The 24,978-nt window shown below is 32.7% G+C and overlaps 2 protein-coding genes across 2 annotated transcripts in view; both read left to right on the top strand.

Annotated features, from left to right (window-relative positions):
- The window catches only part of LOC101250325 (homeobox-leucine zipper protein ROC8-like), a 34,709-nt gene extending 25,542 nt beyond the window's left edge, over window positions 1–9,167 (top strand). Inside the window, exons 7-10 of the mRNA XM_069288046.1 lie at window positions 5,007–5,190; window positions 6,206–6,474; window positions 7,886–7,975; window positions 8,627–9,167. Of these exons, the coding sequence (XP_069144147.1) occupies window positions 5,007–5,190; window positions 6,206–6,474; window positions 7,886–7,975; window positions 8,627–8,998 (915 nt within the window). The 3' untranslated portion in view covers window positions 8,999–9,167. The remainder of the gene's footprint in view (window positions 1–5,006; window positions 5,191–6,205; window positions 6,475–7,885; window positions 7,976–8,626) is intronic.
- A 7,118-nt stretch (window positions 9,168–16,285) lies between these two features.
- Window positions 16,286–24,977, top strand: LOC101249285 (protein PLASTID MOVEMENT IMPAIRED 1-RELATED 2-like). The gene is made up of 3 exons (XM_004245018.5): window positions 16,286–16,702; window positions 21,253–23,503; window positions 23,615–24,977. The coding sequence occupies exons 2-3, from the start codon at window positions 21,264–21,266 to the stop codon at window positions 24,696–24,698; spliced, it is 3,324 nt and encodes a 1,107-aa protein (XP_004245066.1). The 5' UTR covers window positions 16,286–16,702; window positions 21,253–21,263; the 3' UTR covers window positions 24,699–24,977.
- The last annotated feature ends 1 nt before the right edge of the window (window position 24,978 follows it).

The following is a 24,978-nucleotide window of genomic DNA, read 5'->3' as shown; positions in this document are numbered from 1 at the left end:
AAAAGAGAAGGATAACTTGTATCCAGGAAACCAAATGAGAAGGGTAGAAGGCATGTGATATGGATAAGTATAAGTTGTGTTACTCGAAAAGTATAACGATTAGGAATAAAGTACGCATCTTAGCGGATTGTGAGCTTAGGGAGGAAGTGATTGAGGTAAGGATGATCAATGATAGGATGATGATGATTAAGTTAGTAATTGGAGATTCCAGTTTGAACATTATTGGTGCTTACGCTCTGCAAATTGTCTTGGACAAGGAGGACTAGAAGTCTTTTTGGGAGGATTTGGACGAGGTGGGTGGAGGTGTTTCAAATAGAAAGAAGTTATTCATAGAAGGAGATTTCAATGGTCACATCGAGTCTACTCCAATGGGGTGTAGTGATTAGTATGGAGGTTTCAGTTTCAGGGACAAGAATGCGGAGGAGTCTCACTTATGAATTTTTCAATAGCTTTTGGGTTGGTGGTAGTCAATTCAAGTTTCTTGAAGGAGGAGGAGAACTTGGTCACCTTCCATAGCACGGTAGATAAAACTCATAGAGACTATTTGCTTCTTAGGAAGGAACATAAAGTTCTTCATAAAGACTGTTGGTTATCCCGAGTGAGAATTTAACGACCTAACACTAACTCCATCTGGTGGATTTCTTATTGTAAGGGAAAGGAAGAAGAGGATACTAGGTAACAAACCGAGGATAAAATGGTGAAGCTTGAATATGATCAGTACTCTTGATATCATAGAGAAGTTTTTAGTTGTGGGAACTATGGGTAGTAGTAGTGATTCAGATAATATGTGGTTCAGAACTTCTAGATAAATTTAGGCAAGTTGAGTAAACTAAATTTTCATGGATTAATTTTTTCACCTATGTAAAAATTCTTGAAAATATATTTCTTATACGAGAAAGAATGTGTATGTGGTTCAAATTAGAATGGAATTTTGAACTTTTAAGCAAAGATGAATGGAAAAAATATTTTTCAAGAATTATAAAAAGGCTTAGTACCATTTTTTGTCCATTCAATTATTATAATATTCTAATTCTGATACAAGTAATATCTTGCTCAATACGTAAATCTTCAATTTATTGGAATGTGAACTATTGATCCTTTATTTGTGAAGAATGAAAGTTTAACATAATAATTATTTGTACAATTATTTAGTTACCTATATGTTATATTAAGTTTGTCTTGTTATTCGATATGTGATTAATTTTTGTTATATAGATTTCATCAGACTAAAATTGAGACATCCATTAACAATGCTCTTCGAAAATAAAAAAAAATTCTTTGTGAATATAAGGCAATGAAAGAGGCAATGAAGAATATTATGTGTCCAAAATGTGGTGGACTTCCTATTGGAAAAGAAGAAAGAGAACGTAATTTAGAAAATATGAAAACAAAAAATCAATGGTTGACATAACAAGTTATTCAACCTTCGATTTATCCTATTTATTTTATTTTTTATGTCAATTTTTCTATTTATCCTGAAAAGAATTACTTATATATAAAATGGACGAGGCAAATTCATGGTTTGAACTTGATGGATTAATCCAGAATTTAAGGTATTAGAACATAACTTATAATAAAAAATGAAGGAGTCAGATCAAATAATATTATCTCTGGATCAATAATTTTATAAATACAACAATTAATCTTTGGAATTCTACTACCAAGGGTTGTGATAGTATGGATAAGATTCATCTATCCCTAACAAAAGGTCGTAGGGATAGATGAGCTCAAACCTTGTTAGGGTTGTGATAGTATGTTAAACAAGGTGATTCTCTTTTTAATGAGATTTACACTAGTGTTAAATGTGTTAAATTATATCTTGCATTTGTTTCCGCCCCGTGCATATGAGTTGCACCCTCCCTTGACAAGAGAGATAATGTTGATCTCACAATCAATTAATTGATTGAAAGAATTTAAATTATATACACTAATAGCAAATTATACACTTCTCAAATATGTTTATTTAGATACGTACCTATTATTTAAGTAAATTAACTTTTTTTCAGGATGAAAAAGTATCAAGTCTCATCTCACATGTTTTTGGAAGACCTTTTGTGATGGATTCAAATTTGGCACCACAAATATCGACTCTTGGATCACCATCAAATTCATCTGATGGAAGTTTGTTGAACGAAGACACACGTGGCTCTCCCATTATATATCCTCCTCTTCGTCAAGAAAACAATCAAAATAGTAATAATTTTCATGCACATTCAATGATCTCTCAATCACCACAAGAACATGATGAATGTAATCATGATAGTAGGCAGCAAACAATTATGTTTGAGACTGTTGTTGCTTCTATGAATGAAATGGTTGAACTTTGGAAGATGAATGATCCTTTTTGGGTAGATTCATCAAGTGATAGGCGGTGTTTTATTCATCATGAGATTTATGGAAGAAACTTTTCAAATCAAGTTCTACCTCCCCAAACATCAACGTGTCGAATTGAATCATCAAAGGATTGTGGAATTGTGTCAATGACTGCAGTTGAGTTGATCCATAATTTTCTTGATCCAGTAAGTTTCATGAACACTTTCATGTTTTATATACATACATACATACATACATACATATATATATATATATATATATATATATATATATATATATATATATGATTTGTATATTAAAGATTGGGAGCGCTAGTTGATTTTTGAAAAGTATCCATTATGTGAGAATTCGTTGGACACTTACCACTTCTCATGTGGAAACATACCATGCCAATATCATGGATTTCGAACTTGAGCAAGTGAGAGATCTAAGAAACTGTCATGATATTTTGAAATCTAACTCAATGTCATGAATTCAAAAAATTGTCTATTTCTCAATAGGCTGATACCATTTCACTTTTTAATTTGCTCCCATACAATATTGATTACGATGAGTTTATATGGAGTTATGGACATGGACAATCAGTACTTATTTTTAGACATAGTTGTCATACTTATTTTTAAGAATTAATCATATGCTTAAAAGTAATTGTTTTTTATATGTAGGTCAAATGGATGAACTTGTTTCCTACTATAGTCACAAAAGCTAAGACTATTGAAGTTGTTGATTCTGGTACTTGGGGAGGCTCTATGCAATTGGTAAAATATTAATCCATCTTTTAGATTTTTCCCCTAGAAATTAAATCAATATTGAAATTGACTCATAAAATGATCTTTTTTTTTTCTTGAATTCAGATGTATGAAAAGTTGCATATTCTATCTCCTCTAGTTGAAGCTAGAGAGTTTTTGTTCATACGTGGTTGTAGACAACTTGATGCAACAACATGGATTATGGTGGATATTTCATATGATATATTCAACGACATTCAGAGTGGTGTACCTTCTTATTCATGGAAGTTTCCATCTGGTTGTGCAATTCAAGATATGGGCAATGGCCAAAGTAAGGTAAGAATAATATCCTCTCTCTATATCAATATTTATATATTAGGAAAATTATGTGCATTTAGCTCCCTCTATACACGTGGTCCATATTACTGTGTTCAATTTTATGTAGTCTTATCATGCATTTGTTCTTGAAATTTATTTTATTTTTTATCACAAGGATGTTCATGTACTAACAAATCATTACATAGAAACACCCATAAGAACTTCTCTTCTAACCATCTAACTTCCTACTCATACATAAAACAAATCAAGAAACTAATCTATTACAAAGGAAATGTAAGGATACTTATATAGTGTTTGTAGAAAAGATTTCCATCTTGCCTTGTGTTGTCCTCTTAGATGAATATGCAGTACAATCTCTCTAAACACCTTATCAGCATATACTCTTACTCGATAGAAGCTAATCTTGTTTCTTTCTCTCTAAATGATATATTCAATCCTCACAAAAACACTAGTCTTGATTCAGTCGTGAATACTTCTTTGGTATTTCTATCCAGATGCACATTCTTTCTCATAATGTCTTTGTCACTTGGCAATCAAAACAAATAGGTTCAAAGGTTTCCTTTCTGTTACTACAGAACACATATTCAGCTGACACCTGAATACCAAACTTTACAAGTCTTTCAACAATTGCTAATGTTTTCTGCACAGCTAGCCACAAAATGAATTTGAATCTTGGATGTACTCCTCGTTGCAAAGTACTACTATTCCATTCTACTCTTGTAAAATTAGGCATGATATAGTTATTCATCTTCTTGGTAGAAAACTTCCCACCTTTTTGTGCCTTTGCAAAGTCCATCATCAACTTACTCTGCCCATCTTGCCTTGGGATTATCAAATCTCTTGTACTCAAAGTCTTTCGCACTACCAATAAAGCAGTAGTAGGTAAAGTAACAGTTTCGACCACCCTATTCTTTATGAAATAAGTATGCACCCATTGGATCCATAAAGAGTCTTTCTTTCTAGCTATATATCACATTTGTTTGAGTATTGCAGTCTTATTCTACAAGTCAAACGGGAAACATACATATCACTATTTAAATGTAGCTTATTTTTCAAATGGTATATTAAATAGGTACAAATTTACTCGTACTTATGCCTATTTCATGATGTCTATTGTTTCTAATATTATATAAGAGTCAAACTATCTTTATTCTCGATTTATCTAATTTTGGGTCGTCATATTATGTTGTTAATTTATTCTCCAAATGATCAGCTTTCGGACTTGCATGGGGGGCTTACTTAAGTGTCCCCATATTGTTTTAGAAAATAATCTTTCTCTTTGTGTATAACCTTGGAAAATCCCCCATAACCTGATAAGTTTGATTTTAGGATTGAGTTAGATTCAATAACTATCTTTTTAACATGCTATTAGAGTTGTTAGTCTTCATTTTTATGTGCAACTCCGGCCTATACACTATTGTTCATGTCACAGATGTTTGAATCAAAAGAGCGAGGATTATTCTTTCTCCTCATATGGTCCTTTTCAATTCTTGCCTATGACATCCATTGCTAAAAAAATACAAATTTCAAACACGCTTTCCTCATTATTTTCCAACTAAGTTAATTATTTTTATTCTTGTTTCTTGATTATTTTTACTTTTGCAGGTTACTTGGGTGGAACATGTTCAAGTATATGAAAAATATCATGTTAATCATATCTTTAGAGATTTGTTGTGTGATCGTGAAGCATACGGAGCTAAAAGATGGATTGTTACACTTCAAAGGATGTGTGAGAGGTTTAATTTTCAAATGGGTTCAACATACCCTAACAGGCATGATTCCAAAGGAGGTTTGATTTTATATTCCCTTTATTTATTTACTACTTTTTTGAATTTTAATTTATAAGGTGAGAAAAGAATCAATTGTAATTTTTTCATAAATTCAAGGCAGCTTTACTTAAAAATCTTGAAGGGGTTCCAGATCCATCTCTTTTCTTTGTTTATATGTTTGAAATATGACCTTTTAAATTTTTTTAATCTGTGAGGTATATATATAATACATATTTAAACCACGCTCGACCAGTGAATTTTTTTTGTTTTAATGGGCTCGGAAAATGATCACTCTTTTAATTTCGAATGTCATTTTTATTGACAATTTTCTCATTTTTTTTATTTGAAACATCTCCCTTTCAAACTTTTCGTATTTCCTTAAGGGGTGTGTTTGGTATGATTTAAGCCATGAAAAATTTGTTTATTTTTTTATGTTTATTGATTGGCCAAGAAAATAATTTATAGAGAAAATAAATTCTAATCAAAGGAACAATAAAAATGACCAGTTCTCTCATTTTCCGTGTAAAGTCATTTTTTTTACAATCATCTCAACTTTGAGTATTATATCAGTGCTTTAACGACACTCAAATATTATTATTATCTTTAACATGTAGAAATATTATCAAAATACTTTCCAATATGTTAATATTTTTTTATCACTCTTCAATAGAAGATTATTTTTTATAGAAAATATATTTAGTAATTTCAAAACAAAATATGAAAATAAAAATAGATTTCCTAAAAAAGTTATTTTCCAAAAAACAAAAAAGACACACTTATCTTGTTTCTTTATTAATATTATTATAATTACTTTTCTAATATTTTATTTATACTTTAGTATTACATGTTGTCTCCTTTATATCCTTATGTATTTGCTTTTCATAATTGAATTTGGATATACTTTACTTGAATGAGGATCTATCAAAAACAATCCCTCTACCTTCTCAAGATATGACCACCCTTTGCAGATGTCGCTTGTGGAATTATACTAGATATATATGTTATTGTAATATTTAAATTTCATTTTACTTTCAGTGTTTCATGATCCAGAAGGACTAAAAAATACGATACAAGTATCTCAAAGGATGGTTAAGAAGTTTTTTGAAATTCTAAGCATGACAGACAACCATGGAGATTTTTCGATCTCACCACAGTTAAACCGTGGAGATAGGATTTCAATAGTAAAAAATGAAGAAACTATCCAACCAAAAGGCTTTATTGCCATTGCAACTACTTCTCTATGGCTTCCTCTTTCATTCCAAGATGTCTTCAGTTTCTTCAATGATTACAAGACAAGAAATCAGGTATGTGTCGAACCTCTTTATAATAATGTTAATTGTTTAGAATTTTTTTTTTGTTTTTATAGCGAAATGTTATTATAGATAATGAAATAATATAACATAAAATTTATGTTGTTCCCGAATAAAACTTTGATTCTACATTGAATTGGCCGAGGGTATTTCAAAAATAGTCTCTCTCGTTCATGATATAAGGGTAAGATTTGTGTATATTCTACCCTCTACAGGATCCACATTGTGCGATTACAAATAATATATTGTTGTTAAAGTATATAATAGGTGAAAAATTGTTATAGGGAATGATTTTTATAAAAATGAATGATCGTATATATCTTTGCATTGATATTCAATTTTTAATGCAATGACCCAAACATCTAAGAAAAGAAGTAGTTTTTACATTTTCAATCCTTGTATATCTTGTTAACCGAATGACCCCTAAAATACACATATAGAAATTTACTTTTCAATTCATGTATAGATTTTTATGTAAAACTCTCAATTATTTCAATAAATATCATAATGTTAACATTAAAATATAATGAGTTCAGTGTTAAGGATTTTTTAAAACAATTAGTTAAAGTTTTGAATATGATTGATTTGTTAATAATATGTTCCCTGGTAACTAGAGTGTGCATAGGTCAACTCGGTTCGTTTGATATCTTATAGGTTATGTTTATTCGTTTTTAAATATGCTAAACTAAAATTAAACCAATAAGATATCTTTAATCTATTTTGGTCCTTAAAAGTTCAATTTTCAGTTTAACCAAAAAGAATGATTTTAAAATATATGACTTTTCTCCAATAATTTGATGCGATAAAATAATAATGTAATTGTACAAATACTGATAAAATAGAAACAATAATAACTAACATAAAAAAATTATACAAGTGTTACACACAGAGTAATTAAGAGGACTAAGATTCTTATTTTAGGTTTAGATGTTTTATATAATGTGAAATTATGAACTCAAAGTCACCATGAAGTGTGAATGGAAGGCTAAAAGGCAAAAATAATAAGTAGTGTATTAGGATTAATATATAAAATTTATGTATGGTAAAGTTGTACATTACTATAGTCTTGATGAGTTAATAGTTTACCCTATAACCCAATATTTAAAAAATAAATACAAAACTAGTTACCCGATATATATATATATATATATATATATATATATATATATATCATTAAAATCCATTAAGCTAATAGAAATAAACCAATAGCACTTTTTTTATTCGATTTATCGGTCGATTTTATTTTTTCAAGCCCCTACATATTATATTATTTACATGTTTTGCTAGTCTTGGCATTGATTGTACATATATTGTTTTAAATTCGTGATCTTAAATAATACTCATCCCACAAAATAATTTTTTGTCAATTAAATTATAATATTGTTTATCATTTGATTTTTTTTAGTGGGATATTTTGACCGGTGGAAATAATGTGATTGAATTAGATCGAGTACTAACGGGGACTTTTCCAGGAAACAACATTACAGTTATTCAGGTATTTGTCATATTTATTTATTTATAATTAGCTATTTCTACCTAAATTATCATGTAATAATGACATTTTTCAAGAATCAAATAATATTACGTATGACTGGATTTATTTTTTTTCTCATGCAAAAATACCAAAATTTCTAAACTTGTATCTTTTTTTCCTTTTGACTTCTTGTTCTATAATTATTGAATCAAAATGAATTTTCTACGATCCAATTTTACTTTTGACTTGTAGTCAATTAACAATTACAACACACAAAAAAAAAGACTAACAATCTCATGATTAATTTATATACACTGATCATAGCTTAGCCATTTATAGCAAATTGTTGTTTGTCTCATTTCTATATTTATAATTTCACTTGGCTTTTTGGGTGATCCAATAATTATCTTTAACTATCTTTTAGGTAAACTGATAATGCTAAATATATTTCACTATGAATAAGAACAAGACTTAGCTATGAAATTCCTCGTAAATCTGTTGTTAAATGACCTATAGCCATATAGGTAACAAAATTACTTATAATCCTTTTATAATTCATTATTAAGTAGGATTTGCTGTGAATTTTTTATTGTTTAGAAACATAACTTATCGTCACTTATTCTTTTATAGTATTGACCCTAATATTTCTTAATTATTGTAATGCATAAACAGCCTTATAATATGCATAAGGAAATGTTAGTGCTTGAAGAGACGAGTATTGATGAAATGGGAGCATTTTTAGTCTATGCACCCATAGATTTACGAGCAATCAATTCAATTGTCAATGGAGGTGATGCAACGAAAGTTCCCTTTTTGCCCTCTGGTATCATCATAAGTCCCGATGGTCGTCTCTCCTCGAATAGAGACAGCACTCCAAATGCACAAAATGGTTCAATTTTGACAGTGACATTTCAAATAATGATTTGTGGTAATAATAATCCAACCTCCAGGCAGCAAAAAATGGAGGTAGTGGGTTCGGTTCATGGTGTTTTGAGCGCCACAATATTAAGAATCAAAGAAGCATTGGGTTGCTCTGATTTGTGATTGTTTAAGTTCATTTTGTTTGTTTGTTTTGAAGATTTCAAAACTAAGACAATTGATGGTTTTGAAGGATGATGTGTTCCCTCTTTTGTGACTTTTAAAATCTCAAGACTGTGAGATATGTTTTGCTGCAATCATATTTTATATTAATACACTTATTTGAGACTTCTTATTTGTTTGATTTTCTCTAATAATTGTTTTTGTTCTTTGTCATGTTACAATGTCATGCCTTCCTGATTTTTAAGTGTGGGAGTAGTATATATATGTTGTATCCATATGCGGATGGAATTATATGTTGTGAACACGGATAGCCCAGCCGCTAGCCAAGTTGTTGGGCTTAGGGATAAACCACGAAAAGGCTAAAAAATTAAACTTCAAACAATATATTTACTTGAGATCTAGGTTGAGTTTTTGTCCTGAGTACCAATCTGTACTTGTTTGCTTACTTTCTTCGTGGCAACACCTCAAATGACAACCTCTAGTTATAGGTGGTGATGGAAGGATCGGATCGGAAGGAACATACTTGTAGCCGCATTGACATACTTCACACAATCCTGTGTCTCCTCAATTTTTCTTATGTACCAACTCGTTTTGCCTCAATGATCTATAGGTTGTTGTTCCTCTATGTTTGAGTATAGTAGGCACACTAGTATTATTCTCTACTTGTGTCCTTAGAATGAAAAAGGCAACAAGAAAATCAGCTACTTTGTTTCCCTCTCTGTAGCGGTGAGTGATTTGGATTCCAACCCTCTTCTTGTAGTTAATGATGTGTCAACAATCTGCTTCAGATTCAAGTAGAATGTGTGTTCCTTTGTCACCATGTTAGTTGTGCATTGAGTCATGTCCTAAGTATGTCCATTGAAAAAACACTGTTTTACTCCAAACTAAGCTGCAATAGCTTCAACACCATTTTCGTTATGAATCAAGTCCAGCCCAATATAGATACTAATGCCATACAAGTCGCTATTGATCTGACAAGAGTTATTGGGCTGAGAACGAGCAATAGGATCAGGTTAATTTGGAATCTGGGCTAAGTAATAGTAAAGAAACGGTTCCATAAAAAAAGATAGTGACATGTGATTTTGAGATTACGCAAATTTTTGAGAAACATGTTTAGTCCTCTCATCCCCTTTCTATGAGTTCTGTTTCTCATCACTTTCTTCTACTTGTGTTCTTCAATTTCCATTTTTTTCTTAAATTTCTTTGTAATTCCAATTACAAGTTAGTGAAATATATTTGTCGGTTGTTTCAAAACAAACACAATTCAAATTCAAACGACATACAATGAAGTGTCAAAAATTGGATATTATCATATATACCTAGTCCACTCAAAAAATAAAGGCTTGTTGTTCGATACAATAACAAGGATGAGTCCATAATGGGATAAAACTTTAAAGTCACAAACAAACCAGGGAACCATTCCTAAGAAATTATAATTCTTTTACATGGGCATAGTGATGTAATTTCATTGCTTTAGAGATGTATTCCTAACCCCTGCTTCATTAGACAAAGACATAATTAGTGTCACACTCCGAGTCTACACCTTGGGCGGGACTGGCACTCGAGAACTATTGCTGGCCCCAAGCGAACCCTTGGTCTGACTTACTTACTCAGCTAAAGACTTAAACTCAACAAATATAAGTTCATGTAATAACTTAAAAAAAATATCTTAGCCAAAATGGTAATTCAAGTCTTAAACTCTACAACTGAAATTAATAAGACTAAACAACTAATATTATCTTTCTATGAAGCCTCTAAAAATAACTGAGATGGATGTTGGGACAAGCCCCACAACATCCTAGTGAAATTAAAACTAATACTGAAAGCAATGAAATGGATCCTGCAGAATACAAGGAGGCTCACCAACTAACTCTAAATAACTTATTGGATGTCGATCCTAGCTACCTGTATCTGCATCATAATACAATGCACTAAAAGTGGAATCAGTACATTGAATGTACGAGTATGCGAGTTGGAATGCTAACATATAAACATAGGCTTGAATGGAAATTTGAACAACTTACTTGGGTCAAATCAACTCTACAAGACTGAACTCATTATAGAGGAATTTAAAACAAGTGCAATATCAAGAAAAGTTAGTTAAAACATGATATTAACTCTATATGTATGCAAAGATACAATATAACTCTGAGATGTATGTGTGTATATAAAATACAATTAATTTCTGTAGCAGTTTCTCTAATCGACAACCATCACATAAGAGCTATTGTGATGATACATCATTTTGCCTCATGCTTCCACGTCCTTTTTATACCTTGCCATTAGTATAGAACCTAACTACTAAGTATATCCACTCGTGTATGCTAAAAAGCACTAAAGGAATCATCTTAAAAGTATTGACCCTTTTCTATCCATGGTGGTTAGATGGTTTATGGGGGATGTGAGTTGTCTGAACTCTTCCTCATATCGGTGCTCAATACTACTCCAAAAAATATATAATATTAGCTTTTATGTTTAGAAACATACTTCCTTCTATGATTTGAGATTATTTCTCAAAAAATTAGCTCAAAGGCTACGTTGGAAATAATTGTTTCCTCTCTTTCTTCATTTATAAAGAGATTACTCTTCTATGGAAAACTAGCCCAAAGGCTCTTTGGAAATCTCAGTTTCCATTCTTATTAAAATGTGAACATTTTTAATCCTTCTGGAATATTTAGTCCCCATATACTTTTGAAGAAATGAACTTCAAATCTGAACTCTTTACTTAACTTATCGTGAACTTTAAGTGTTAAAACAAAGTTGAAACATTTGTAAAAGAACTTTGAAATCTTGGATAAACTTTTCTTGACTTGACTCTTGACTTTACTTTACTTTGAATTGACCCTCCGTTATCCTTGATTTGAATTATGAATTCAACGATTATGATTTGTGATAGGAAATGCCTCATGATGTTTAGAAAAAGATCAACCTACCCTTCTAAAATCCAGATTGGCCAATTCTTTAACCAAACATGCCAACTTACAAAGGGTATAACTTACTCATACGAACCATATCTTGAAATACACCTAACTCATCCCGAGATAGGAGTTATGACCGGCTGAAGTTGACCAAAAACTCATTTTTTCTAACTCAAGTAAATATCCATTTAATTATTTCCAAAAATGCCTATTTCTGGTTCTAAGCTTCTTCCTAACGATTTCTAAAATTGTGAGATGTTACAACTAGATAATTAATAATGTGATAAGAGCGAGATAGAGAGAGGACTAACCTCATACTCATATATTTCCTAGATGGAATCGATAGAGCAGGGGCACTAAAGAAGCCTTCATCAAATGGAATCTGCAGAGAAGTACAATTAATCGTGTCGATCTTCTAAATTGAAGGAAGGTTGTCAACACTGTAATGACCATTTTTTGGCAGTCTCTAAGTTCAAGAATTTCAAGGTACTCTAAATTCAATATTGACGACAGTTTTTGATGATTCTTAAAATCATTCAAACACAAGGAAATCAAAAATGGTAACTTCAAAAAACCAAATGGTAGATAGAGAAAATTGTTGCCGCTCAAATCTAGAGTAATTAAGTAAGATAAACTCCCAGTATCTCTATATATATAATCTTGTGGAACGTTCATCGAAAGGATTCTAAATTTGGTCTTCTTAACATTTCAACAGACAATTGTTTTATACTGGTATCACATGCAAGAAGATGCCTTAGACTCTGCGTATCTCCAATGTCATCTACCAGTGTTTGTAAAGATTAATGATAACTAATGTCCAAGTATTCAAGGGATTTTATCTGGCATGTGCTGATCAGAAGACCCATAATCTTTTTGCAACAATACAAAGATAGACTATTTAGTCTATCCAATTTTCCTGTTGATGGATAGATCTTCTTCAAACTTGAGCAATTCTGAAGCACCAAAGTCTCGAGATTTCGTGAACTGTGAAGTTTATAATATTTTTGAAGAGTTTGCAATCCAACTTCTTGACAATTCTACAATACTAAAAGTAAACAAAATCACTTCGAGTAAGATTTTCTTTCACTTAGTTGCAATAAAGAAAAACACGTGAAATTGCAGAATCGAGTAATGAACCTACAAATTAAAACCAAATTCTTTGATATTACTCTCATTTATATTCAGAAAAAAATACAAGTTTCTCAGCTGAAAATTTTGATAGTATAAATTTTAACGGATGTTGTTTCCAAGAGAATCATCTGAGCTCCCTGGACAATAGCTAAAAATCTCCACTCATATGAAACTTGCGGTCTATTGCAACTACCCTAAAATGCATTGGTGCTCAAGTTCACACCCTTTAATGTTGTCATTCTACCACCACTACTTCCACATTTTTGGAATCCTGAATTTTAGTAAGACGAAAAAGTACCATAAGACCATTTTAACTACAAAAATTAAGAGAGAAAAAATTGTTACACAAATTGAAGGACAATGAGTACGTTACCTGCTTTGAACTTAATAGGAAATATGTATCATCAAACACGATTTAGATAATTGGTAAATGAGAGACTGTTTGTTTTTGATAATTTTGCATTTGAGAGTTTTTAGACTTAAGTAAATGCTCATTTCAAGTATACAATAACTGGCAAAAAACAATTGATAATTTACTAACCAAAATAAAGATAAAGATAAAGATAAAGAATGAATTCTTGTGACGACAATAGAAATCATTAAAAAAAATTGTCATATTAAATTTAAACAAGTATAACCAAGATAAAGATAAAAGATTTTACTGACTTTACTTCTATTACAATCTACCTCATGAGTTGTTAATTGATGTTGGGTTGACATGATGACATGGTTGCTGATGTATTTTTTGTTTTTAATGGATATACATTCCTGTTTTAGTTTTTCAGCTTTGAGTTTCCTAGTCTTTAGGCATGTAGAGTTGTTGGTAGACTTAGTGCCTACTTATTAGGAAGATTTTGTTTTTGTAGTTACTGCATTATTTACTACATATTGTTAGGAGTTCCTTCTATTTAAACATTTCTTCTTTCAAATTAATGTAACATCTCTCTTTTTCTTCTTCTATCGTATGTTTTTTTCTTTAGTTGTTAACACCAAAAAATTGATATCAGAGCCCTCTTATTAAGGGACTTGTGAGTGTAGTATGAGGGGACCATCAATGAAGTCCCTACCTGTTTCCTTGAAAAGCCATCAGAAACATGAATTCAAAAAACTCTTCGGGTTTACACCGATCAACAATGTTTTCCATAAATTCAAAGATGATAATAGTTGTATTAAAGTTAAATTTTATTGCTAGATAGCTTGTTCAAGTATTGTTTGAGGAAAAGGATTCATTAGTATGGAATGTGTGGAGCAAAAATGTGTTTCGCTGTTAACTAAACATATGAAAATCCCAACATAGTTGGTATTGAGGAAGTAAAATGGCCTTGGAAGATGACATGGAAAACTAAGATACCCTGTAAAGTAAACTGTTTTACTTGGTTATTAACTAAGGAGACAGTTTTGACACATGATAACTTAAACAAAAGAGGTTTTCACCTGTGTTCCAGGTGTTTTTTGTGTGGAGAGTAAGGAGAGATAGTCAAACATCTCTTCTTACACTGCAAATGGACAAACCAGCTGTGGCAAATGTCCACCAATATGAGAGAGACCAAATGGATGAAACTAGAAAGGATCAAAGAGATTTTGAAGTGTTGAAATAAGGATAGAGATGCAGGAAGAAAGGAGGAGAGAGGGAGGATTGACCCATCATGTATATGGTGGAAGTATGATTTGAGAAGAACTTGTGGCGTTATGAAGGAAAGCAGAGCAACATACAAACATTTGAGCTTAATTGTTTAGCTATGTATTATTTTAGGTGTAAACAAGAAGTCTTAGATAGATCAGAAGTAATCAAAACACAACTAGAAGTAATCTCCATAACTATGGACTGATTGTAACTTTGTAGTTGTAGGATCCTATGTAATTACAACACTTTTGAAGGGGAACTACTCTTTTGAGGTAGTATGTATACCTGTAGATAAATGTAGACTAATTGTTACTTTTCTCAAAAAAAAAAAATTTGTATATTGCTTTCTGAAGTTTACATAACATATGTTTCTTACCATTAATGGAAAACCCTTATGGTTTAGCCATATAAACTTCATCCTCTAAATTCTCATTTATAAAGACGATTTTCGCATCCGTTTGATGGAGCACTAAGTCATGATGAGCTACTAAAGCTATTATAATTTTAAGTGGATCTTTATTAAAGATAAGTGAACATGTCTCTTTATAGTCAATGCCATATTCTCGAGCGAAACCTTTGGCAACGAGTTTGGCCTTGTGACATTGGATGTTGCCAATTAAGTCGTGTTTGGTCTTAAAAACCATGTACATCCAACTCTTTTGGAGTCGTATGATAACTCAACAAGGTTTCAAACTTACTTTGTTCCATAAATTTATAAAGAATTTATCATTTATCAAAATTATTAATTCAATAGCTTGTGAAAATGAAACTAGATTATTATCAATTCCTAAGTCAATTTCTAACTCGTATAGATATACCAAATAGTCATAAAAATAGCAGCTCTCCTTTGTCCTTGAGATTTTCTTTATGCTACTTTTGAGGTACATGAACCACTAGTTCGTCAATTATGATTTCATTATGATTGAAAAGATCATTAATTTGTTGTTCTGTTGGATTGTTAGGTTGTAAAACAATTGAGGAGCAACAAAATTAGAAGAAAGGCAAGGTAGATGAATTTTCCCAAATTTCTTTAATTTTCACTTTATGTGGTAGTCTACTCCACTAACTTTACTGTTGACACTCAATTTTGATCAATCTTTAATCATTTTTAGGAATACTATTCGATTAAATATATTTCATTTTAAGTCGATTTTGCATAAAAATTATATATTTTAGTATTACTTTATAAAATTATTGTAAATATTATTAAAATATTTTAAACATTCTCAATAAGTTTCGAGATAATTATTTTATCCAAATGTTTCGATAGTTAAGTGATTATAATTTTATAAAATATATGATTATATTTGTAGTCTTTTAATTGGATAGCAATTCCTTATTTTTTCTCAACAATATTTAAATTCTATCCTATTCTATTCTATTTTTTTTAATTTTAGCCTATCCAAATTTCAATTATATTTCAATAATAAGCAAACCTTTTCTTTTAATTCTAGCCAATTTTATTACAATTTTGACCATTCTAAACTCAATTTCATCTGATTTAAGATCTCATCTTTTAATCTCAACCGTCCTCTTTTAAATTAAATCTTAAATCAAATCCTCACTGTCCATATAATTCTAATCAAGGGTTGAGATGCACTCTCCTATTTTAGTTCTAAAAGAAGACCAAAACCAAAACTCCAATCTTCATTCTCCTCTCCAAGAAGCTTCATCTCGCTCTCTTTCTCCCCTCGTTTTCCTCTTCTCCTCCTTTCTCCGAACGGATCACTGGCGAGCAGCAGCTCCGGCCAAAACAACACCAGGCGCAGACTCCTCCTCCTCTTTCTCCCTTCTTCTCCTCCGTCTTTTTTCCTCTATTTTTTGCAGGACCGCCAGGCAGCAGCGACCAGTAGCAGCACCGGCGACGACCAGCAGCGGCTCCGAATCCGTCGTGCATCGAGGCGCAGCAGCGTCTCCAGCGAAGGAAAAGCTGCGTGAGGCCAGTGACGCCGGCAGAAAACAGCAGCTCCGTCCATGGATTCCGATGGAGCTTTTGAAGATTTCGAGTTTTGTTTAACAGATGGATCTCACCTGGTAAGTTTTCAACTAATTTTTAGGCTCAGATTCTAATTCTTTGTTCTTGTCTATGTATCGTGAGAATTTGAGCATCGTGTGATTCTTTGATATTGAAATGCCACAATTCGTTAGTTAAGGATTTTAGGATTCTGCTTTCATTGTTATATACTCCTTTGTTCTTTGTGATGAATTGTCTCTGTTAATTAGGTTAATCATACAAGATGAATTGTCATAGTTGATAAATTAATTTTCGTATGCTAGTTGGCGTCCAGAACTACAGTTCAATTAGCATTTAATTATCCTATATTTGTGATTATTCAATAATTTGGTAAGCCCTTCATTATTTGTTAATCCCCCATAATTGGCGTTGTACTGGATAACTTTTATAGGAATTAGTGAATTGGATTGATGTCCGTTTCTTCCAAACCCCAATAATCTCTAAATCAATTTGCTGATTTTAGTCGATTTTCTCTCTTAGTGGTAAACATTGTTTCCATCTTGCCACTAGATTTTATATATTAATACATTTTTTTGAGATGATCGATTATGGTTGTCTACATTGTTTCCATGTGAGAATATTGCTTTGGGAAGGTTGTCTTAAAAAATAACTTTGTTTGCTCGTTTTGGATTGTATCAATTCATGTTTATATCAATTTATTCTTTCCTTGCTTATTTTATCGGGTGTATTATGAGTAATTGATTTCTTTACCTTAATTAAAATTGACATATTTCTTACTTGGTTATTTTTGGTAAAATATAATAATTTAAAACTTGATTTTGGCTCTTCTTTATATTGATTTTTTAAATATTTATATGATTCTAAACTCTCTCTCTATATGATATAATTTGGGGTATCGTACTATGATTAGGCCGATTAAAGCTATACCTTTTTTCCCTAGATAACTTATAAAGAAATTGAATCCAGTTTCATTTCTTGTGGATAATAAAATCTTAACTTGATCCCAATCATGCAGGTGCCTCAAACTAGGTTTTCTATCCATCCATAGTTCAAAAGGTGTCTTTTGGAATTGCTTTACTAGGAACCCTTTTTAGCATGTAAATGATTGTCCTTAAAGTCTAAATACACAATGAAAGAGGTAAAGAGAACTATAGAAACATACTCATAACCATATCCATTAATGTTTGATTACGCCTGCTTGCTACACCACTTTGTCGTGGTGTGCCATACATGTGTATAGAGCACATATGTCGTGCTTTTTGAGTAATTTTCCAAATGGATCAGGGTGTTATTGAGCTTCATCATATCTTCCATAATACTCACAACCTCTATCCGACTTGGTTATTTTCACTTTTTTGCCTAGTTTTCTTCTAACCTCATTAATAAGTGCCTCTAAGATATTTATTGCTCGAGACTTTTCACACAATAAGTACATATCCATAACATGAAAAAACGTCAATAAAAGTAATAAAAAGATTTCCTTACCGAAAGTCGAGACGTCAAAAGGATCACATAAATCAATGTGTAGAATTTTTTCAAGAAGATGCATGCTTTTTATGGCTCCTTTCTTTGTATGTTTTATTTGTTTTTCTTTAATATAGTCCACACAAATGTTAAGGTTTGTAAAATCCAAATATGGAAGAGTTTCATTTTTAACTAATCTTTTCAGACATTATTTGTATATGTGACCTACATACACGTTTATGTCACTAGTAAGCAGATTGTTCATTCACTAAATTCTTTGGTTCCAACTTCCAACATTATGATGCAGAGTTGAGAGTGTTTTAGTAAATAGACTATGAAGATTACAAACTAAAACATCCATTATGGAAATTAAAAGTGTATCTAGTCTTATAAAACCTTGACAAAGAAACTAAATTTCTCAAAAGAGAAGGTACATAACAAGTTCCAAGTAAATCTAAGTGACACCTAGTATCATGGATCAAACGGTAAGCCCCGATATCTTCGACGAGAGCCTTCAATCTATTTCCCATGTATACATATATTTCATCAGTGTTTACTGGTTGTGTTGTAAGGAATCTCTGGATCGCCTTAGAAACATGAACAATATAACCATAGTCAATCCATCAAGTATTATAAGGAATTTCAGTTCAATTTAATCATAGACATGTAAAAGCACTAGGCTTACCTTTCTTCTCGACCTCTGTAGTATGTTTCTTTCTAAAGATGTTGAAGTTTTCCACAGAAATGACACTTATCATTCTTGTGTTTCATCGTATGTACTTGAGAGGCGGACTTGTTAACATTATGTTGTGTTTTTTCCTTACATGCTTCTTTCATTTGTCCCAACTCCTTGATGGCTTACAAGGTTAATGGAGTGGATTCCTTAAATCTTTAGTCTTGTTTCCTCCAGAACCAACATGCAGTGCATTTCATGCACGTTTCATTTGTCTTTCATGGTGTTGTAGTTCATTTGAAAAGGTTCATATTCAGACAGTAATGAGTTGCTGCTGATGAATTGTAAAGAAAATTTGCATCCACTTCCATTCCTATAGACTTGAGTCTTGTCGCTATGTTTGTCAGATCGCTGACATGCTCATGGTACATGAACCATCAAACTTCATGGTAGTCAAAGTACTCATTAGTGTCCCAACAAGTGACTTTTCAATAGTTTTCGGAGCATTCTTCCACAATTTTCATAAGTTATTTTGCATCGCCAATTTTTGGGAAGACTAGACTTATATGCCCGCAATATTCATCCCCTAAATATTCATAAATCTACTTAAAAAAAATATAATTGAATAGTTAATTAGTTGACTTCCTCGCATGCATAACATCTGATATGGTAGACCAATCCCAATGCTTATAATAAGAGTATAAGACCTTTCTTCAACACTACTAGTTTCAGTAATAGCAACTGACTTCTCAATGTATAGTGTAACATCAAAATCTAAAACTCCGATGGAATTTGATATGTGCATCAATCTGAGAAGTTAAGACCATTAAAGGTCATAACAGAAGAGGAAGGAGAGTGCAAGTGCTGCAAATAGAACATTTGCCTTAATACTTTGAGTAATGAGTTTAAAGATTCAAAAATGGAATATGTACTCTTAAAATGTATCTTGATGTGTTCCTTCGGGCGGAACATTAAAATGCAACTTATACATAATGATACTTAAATGTGAATGTAACATCATTCGATAATCTTTAATCGTCATTAATTAGTAATATTTATTATCTTTGGATAAATAAATAAAACTAACGACACATCTAAACTATCTCGTTAATGTTTAATGGTTATAAAACAAAAAGTCAACCTTTCATAATCCATAAATGTCAAACCATAAGTTTTATATATCTGTTATAAGCATCAAAACTAATGCGTAATTATATATAAGTTTCATCATTATTTTTAGAGTTAATTATTCATAAAGATTTGATCACTTTGGTGATTAACGAATCCCACATATATAATTCCAAATAAATAATTGAATACTATCAGAATTCATAAACTTCAACCTTATGGATTCAGGCAGTTTGCGCACTTAATGACACATGAATTTGTAAACTGCCTTAAACTATCACAATCACGAAATGTCTCCAAACTTGATAGAAACAATTCCAGTTTAACTTTTTGTAATCTTTAGCAACATGAGAAAGATGACTGATTCCGATATAATTTCAAATCAAGTTTTGTTCTTTTAAGAAGTTACACCATCTTTTTCATGTTAATCACATAAGCACAAATAATACATACTTATCCATTCCGTATAGTTCAAAGGAAATTGCTTACTGCCAGCAAAACCATTGAACTATGATCATATATTCTCATGAATTTAAATATACTTCAAGCCCACATAATGCATTCACATAAACAATCTCAAGGATGCTGTACATATACGTGTAAAATAAAGAAGTGTAATTCTGATTGAAAAATAACATGTCCATTGAATGTCTACCACCTCTAAAAGTTTCAAACTTGATTCGAGCGGAAGCACTTGATCTTCTGTTCTTGACAAAAGCCGTTTTCTTTTTTCTCTCTCTTTACCTTATGCGTTTGATTGACCGAGATAGGACTGAGTGGTTACCATTTTCCATCAAAGTGGGTAAATGGGGTTATCCAAAATAACTCCCTTAATTAAGGATTAGCAATTATTTATTAAACCAAAATAGTATTAAACGTGGGCCATAAATTTTCATGTTAAACTTCCATATTCTGAATTGAAGTATAGATATTTGTTGTTGTAACTTCCGTGCTCTACTGAGTACTTCTTTTTTCGTGATAGTACGTGGAAAATTACTGGGAGTATTGATCTCTTGTATTCATAAATTGAAGAAATGAAGATAAAAGTATAAAGACAATTTTAGTTCTTCATTTTGCGTAATTGCTTATGTTCATCTGAGGCACAGTTGGTATTTTGGTATATTTTTATGTTTATGTTTTTCCTTAAAAATAAAAATATAAACTTTCTTGATACCTGTGCTATTGGGAGGAAATAGATATCAGGTGGAGTAGTCAAGGTGCATGCTGGTCTAGACACCACCATTATAAAAATAGATAAAGTAATAACTTTTCCTGGTCAATAAGGGTCTCTTTTTTTTTTTTTGGCTTATTTGGATTTTTGGTTGGATATTTATGTTCTGGCAGTGAATAAGAAGATGTCTTGGAAAAACAATAGTGGGGATCTGAATGGTGGGCGATTCTTGCGTGACATTGAAGAAATTAGTAAAGCTCTTTATGTACATAAATCCCCTCAGAAGGCTTTAACTTTTCAAGCAGATAATGGGCATGATTCCGTTGGTGATATCCATGTCTCCAAATACAGTTCCAGTATTGCTGATTACATGCTGCATAAACAGAAGAAATCATCAATATGGAGTTGGAAGCCATTAAAGGTTCTAACTCATATCCTCCATCGACGGTTCAGTTGTTGTTTCTTTCTTCATGTTCATTCCATAAAAGGATTGCCCGTCAATTTCAAGGACCTTTCTTTGTGTGTAAATTGGAAACGTAAGGGTGAAGTGATGAGTACTCGCCCTGCTCAGATTTGTCAGGGAACAGCTGAGTTTGAAGAAACTTTGATGCATTCCTGTTCTGTATATGGAAGTAGGACCGGACACCAGCATTCAGCAAAGTATGAGCCCAAATATTTCATGCTTTATGTTTCTGTCATTGGGGCTCCAGCCCTTGATATTGGCAAACATTGTGTTGATCTTACAAGGTTGCTTCCAATTACCATGGAGGAGTTAGAGGAGGGAAGAAGGAATTCAGGGAAATGGACCACTAGCTTCAAGCTTTCAGGAAAGGCTAAAGGTGCAATTTTGAATGTCAGTTTCGGGTTCACTGTATCAGGAAGTAACTCGATTGAACCTAGCCCATTCGTGCGAGGCATCAAACCTGCTGCAATAGATCATTTGTCAGAACGTGATGGGGCTGGTGCTAATAGAAGTCTTCGGCGGGTTGGAAGTGTCCCCTGCGAGCCTGCTGGTATGGCTCATTCTTCATCTAGGTCCCTAGATGCGAGAAGTTTTAATGAAGTTTTATCAGACCAAAAATCAGAACTTTCTCGCTCTATTAGCTTTCTGTACACAAAACTTGAGGATGGAAAATTGGGTAAATTGGATGATACGGATTTCCTTTTTGAATACTTAGCGCCCTTAAAACCCAACTCTGGTGCTTTGTCACAGTTTTCTGCTGAAAATACCATAGATGATCAAGATATTGAGTTTTCTGTCAGTGAACTGGGCATAGAATCTTCTACGAAAGAGCAGGTGAATCCAGAAGTATGTTCTTATGAAAATTGTGATGATACTCAAATAGAAACTGCTGATGTTGCATACATTTTGGAGGAGAGAAGTAATGAGAAAAGTGAATACAAGCAAAAGTGTGAAAGCAATGATGTCTACGAAGGAGAACATACAATGAAAAGCAGCAATTATGAGGAGAATGATGTATGCAAGGATGAAATATTTGAAGAGCTTGAGTCGGTTTTCCTTGACCTGTTGACTGCTGAGTCTGCAGAGTTGGATTCACCGGTAGAAATGTATGAGTCCATTGACCAAGAAAGCTACATGAATCTGAAGTCCAGCTATAAATCCAGTAGGCGGGTGAAATCACTTAGCCTAGATGATTTGACAGAGTCTGTGGCAAATGATTTTCTGGAAATGTTGAACATTGAGCAGACCTCAGTTGACTTGAGTTCGGATAGCTGTCTGGGTTCACCAAGAGAATGCCTTTTGAGACAGTTTGAGAAGGAGACCCTTTCTTCTAGAAACTCAAGTTTTGATTTTGATACAACAGACAATCAAGTGGAATTCAGTGGCATTGCTTCAAGTGTTCATGGAAAAGTTGCATGTTCAGATGACTTTGATCTGTCATCAGTTATTAAGGATTTTGAGAAGGAGCATAAGAGAGGTACCCAGTCATTGAGGAGTAAAAGGAATGCAAAAATGATAGAGAACTTGGAAACTGAGGCTTTAATGCAAGATTGGGGTTTGAATGAGAAAGCATTCCAGAATTCACCACGCATCAGCTTTGGTGGGTTTGGAAGTCCAATCTATCTTTCCCCTGAAAGACCGTTAAAATTTCCTCCTATCGGAGAGGGCCTAGGTTCTAAAATGTGCACGCGCAATGGGGGCTTCTTATGTTCAATGAGTCCTCAACTTTTTCGGAGTGCAAGGAATGGTGCAAGATTAATCATGCAATTTGCTAGTCCAGTGGTGCTTCCTGCTACTATGGGTACTTGTAGTGTTATGGAAATACTCAGCTGCTGGGCATCTGGTGGAATTTCCAAAATGTCTGCTCAGGCAGATAAGCTGATGCCTTTAGAAGATATCACTGGGAGGAATATACAAGAAATAGCCTGGGAAGCCGGATCCAGACTTGAACAAGATGAGAGGTTTGTAAATTAAAGATCACGATATAAAACTATAAATTTTCAATTTTATTTGTTAATTATTTGTCATCCAAGATGATGATTTATGTTATGTTCTTGTCATTCTTTTTGCAGGTTCACTTTTTGGCATGGGTTGTTAGGTATGAAGAAGGGCAGTGAAGATCTGCTGTTTCATCAGAGTTCTGGTCATCTCAATTCAACCTCAATGATTGATAATGTAGATTTAGGTTTTGTGTTTATGGAGGATCTAGCTCCTTTGGCAATGGGTAAAATAGAATCTCTTATAATAGAGGGGTTGAGAATCCAGTCAAACTTGTCAGATAATGAAGCACCTTCAAGCATTAGGCCTCAATTTAGTGAAGTTCTTAGTTCTTATACAGCTAGCGCATCAAAGCATTGGTGTGGCAAAGAAAGTGATGATGACGAGGGTGCTTTAGTGGAGCTGTCTGTTTCACTAGATGAATGGTTGAGGCTGGATGCTGGAGATTTCAGTAATAATCCTGATGAGACCAAGGAAAGAATTACCAAAATCTTAGCAGCCCATTCTGCTAAGTCTGTTGATTTAGATAGCTCAGGTTTGGAAACAGGTGAAGAAAGGCCGGAACTGTGTAACAACTTGACGTTAGCTCTCAGGGTTCAACTCAGAGATCCTCTGCGTGACTATGAGATGGTTGGCATCTCCATGCTCATTCTGATTCAGTTGGAGAGGTCCTATGCTCCTGTTGAACAAAATACATCCGGCAGAGCATCAGAAAGAAATTCAAGCAGTGAAAATGATCCGAAGGAGCAATCCATTCAAGAAGAAATTATTTTCAGAGAAAGTGAGGCTGGAATCCATAGGCAGGCTGTTTCTCAGTTTAAGATCACTGAGATTCATGTTGCAGGTTTTAATAATGGGCTTAATGATGACCAAATTTGGGGGACAAAAAGTCAGCAACAAGCTGGGTCGCGGTGGTTGCTATCAAGTGGCATGGGGAGGACAAGCAAACATCCATTCTCCAATTCAAACGCCATCATAAGATCATCCTCACAGTTAAGGAGAAATATGCTGCCTAGAGATGTTCTGTGGAGCATTTCATCAGATTTTCATACGAGAGATTCCAAGTTGGCAGCGTCAAACACTCATATACGAAATGCTGATATTATTTTTCCATCTGAAGGCCGTCCAAATATAAGTCAGTTGGGAATCAAGTTATAACACCCTTTTTCTAGCCACCATATATTTTCCCATTTTGTATATGAAGGGAAGAAATTTATCGGTCTATCATGTTTATGTAAAATAGCTGAATATAGTTTCATTGCATAGCATAATCTCCAAGCTATTTCTCTGTAGTAATGACAGCTTGACAGTTAGCATTTCATGATGTTTGGGGCTCTCAAGAAAAACTAGTTTTTGGGGCTCTCATGCTGTTGTTTCAATGTTGTAGACCAACTTTCTCAAAATGCTTGTGATTTCTAGCTTGTTTACCTTATAAAAC

Source organism: Solanum lycopersicum, chromosome 8 (assembly GCF_036512215.1).
Source record: "Solanum lycopersicum chromosome 8, SLM_r2.1".
Taxonomy (NCBI): Eukaryota; Viridiplantae; Streptophyta; class Magnoliopsida; order Solanales; family Solanaceae; genus Solanum; species Solanum lycopersicum.
Note: the sequence above shows the minus strand (reverse complement) of the source record. Positions and strands in the feature narration are given on the sequence as shown.

Coding starts and splice junctions, on each gene's coding strand:
- LOC101249285 (XM_004245018.5), top strand. CDS start 21,264: ATGTCTTGGAAAAACAATAGTGGGGATCTGAATGGTGGGCGATTCTTG. Junction 23,504..23,614: donor AGACTTGAACAAGATGAGAG/GTTTGTAAATTA, acceptor TTCTTTTTGCAG/GTTCACTTTTTGGCATGGGT.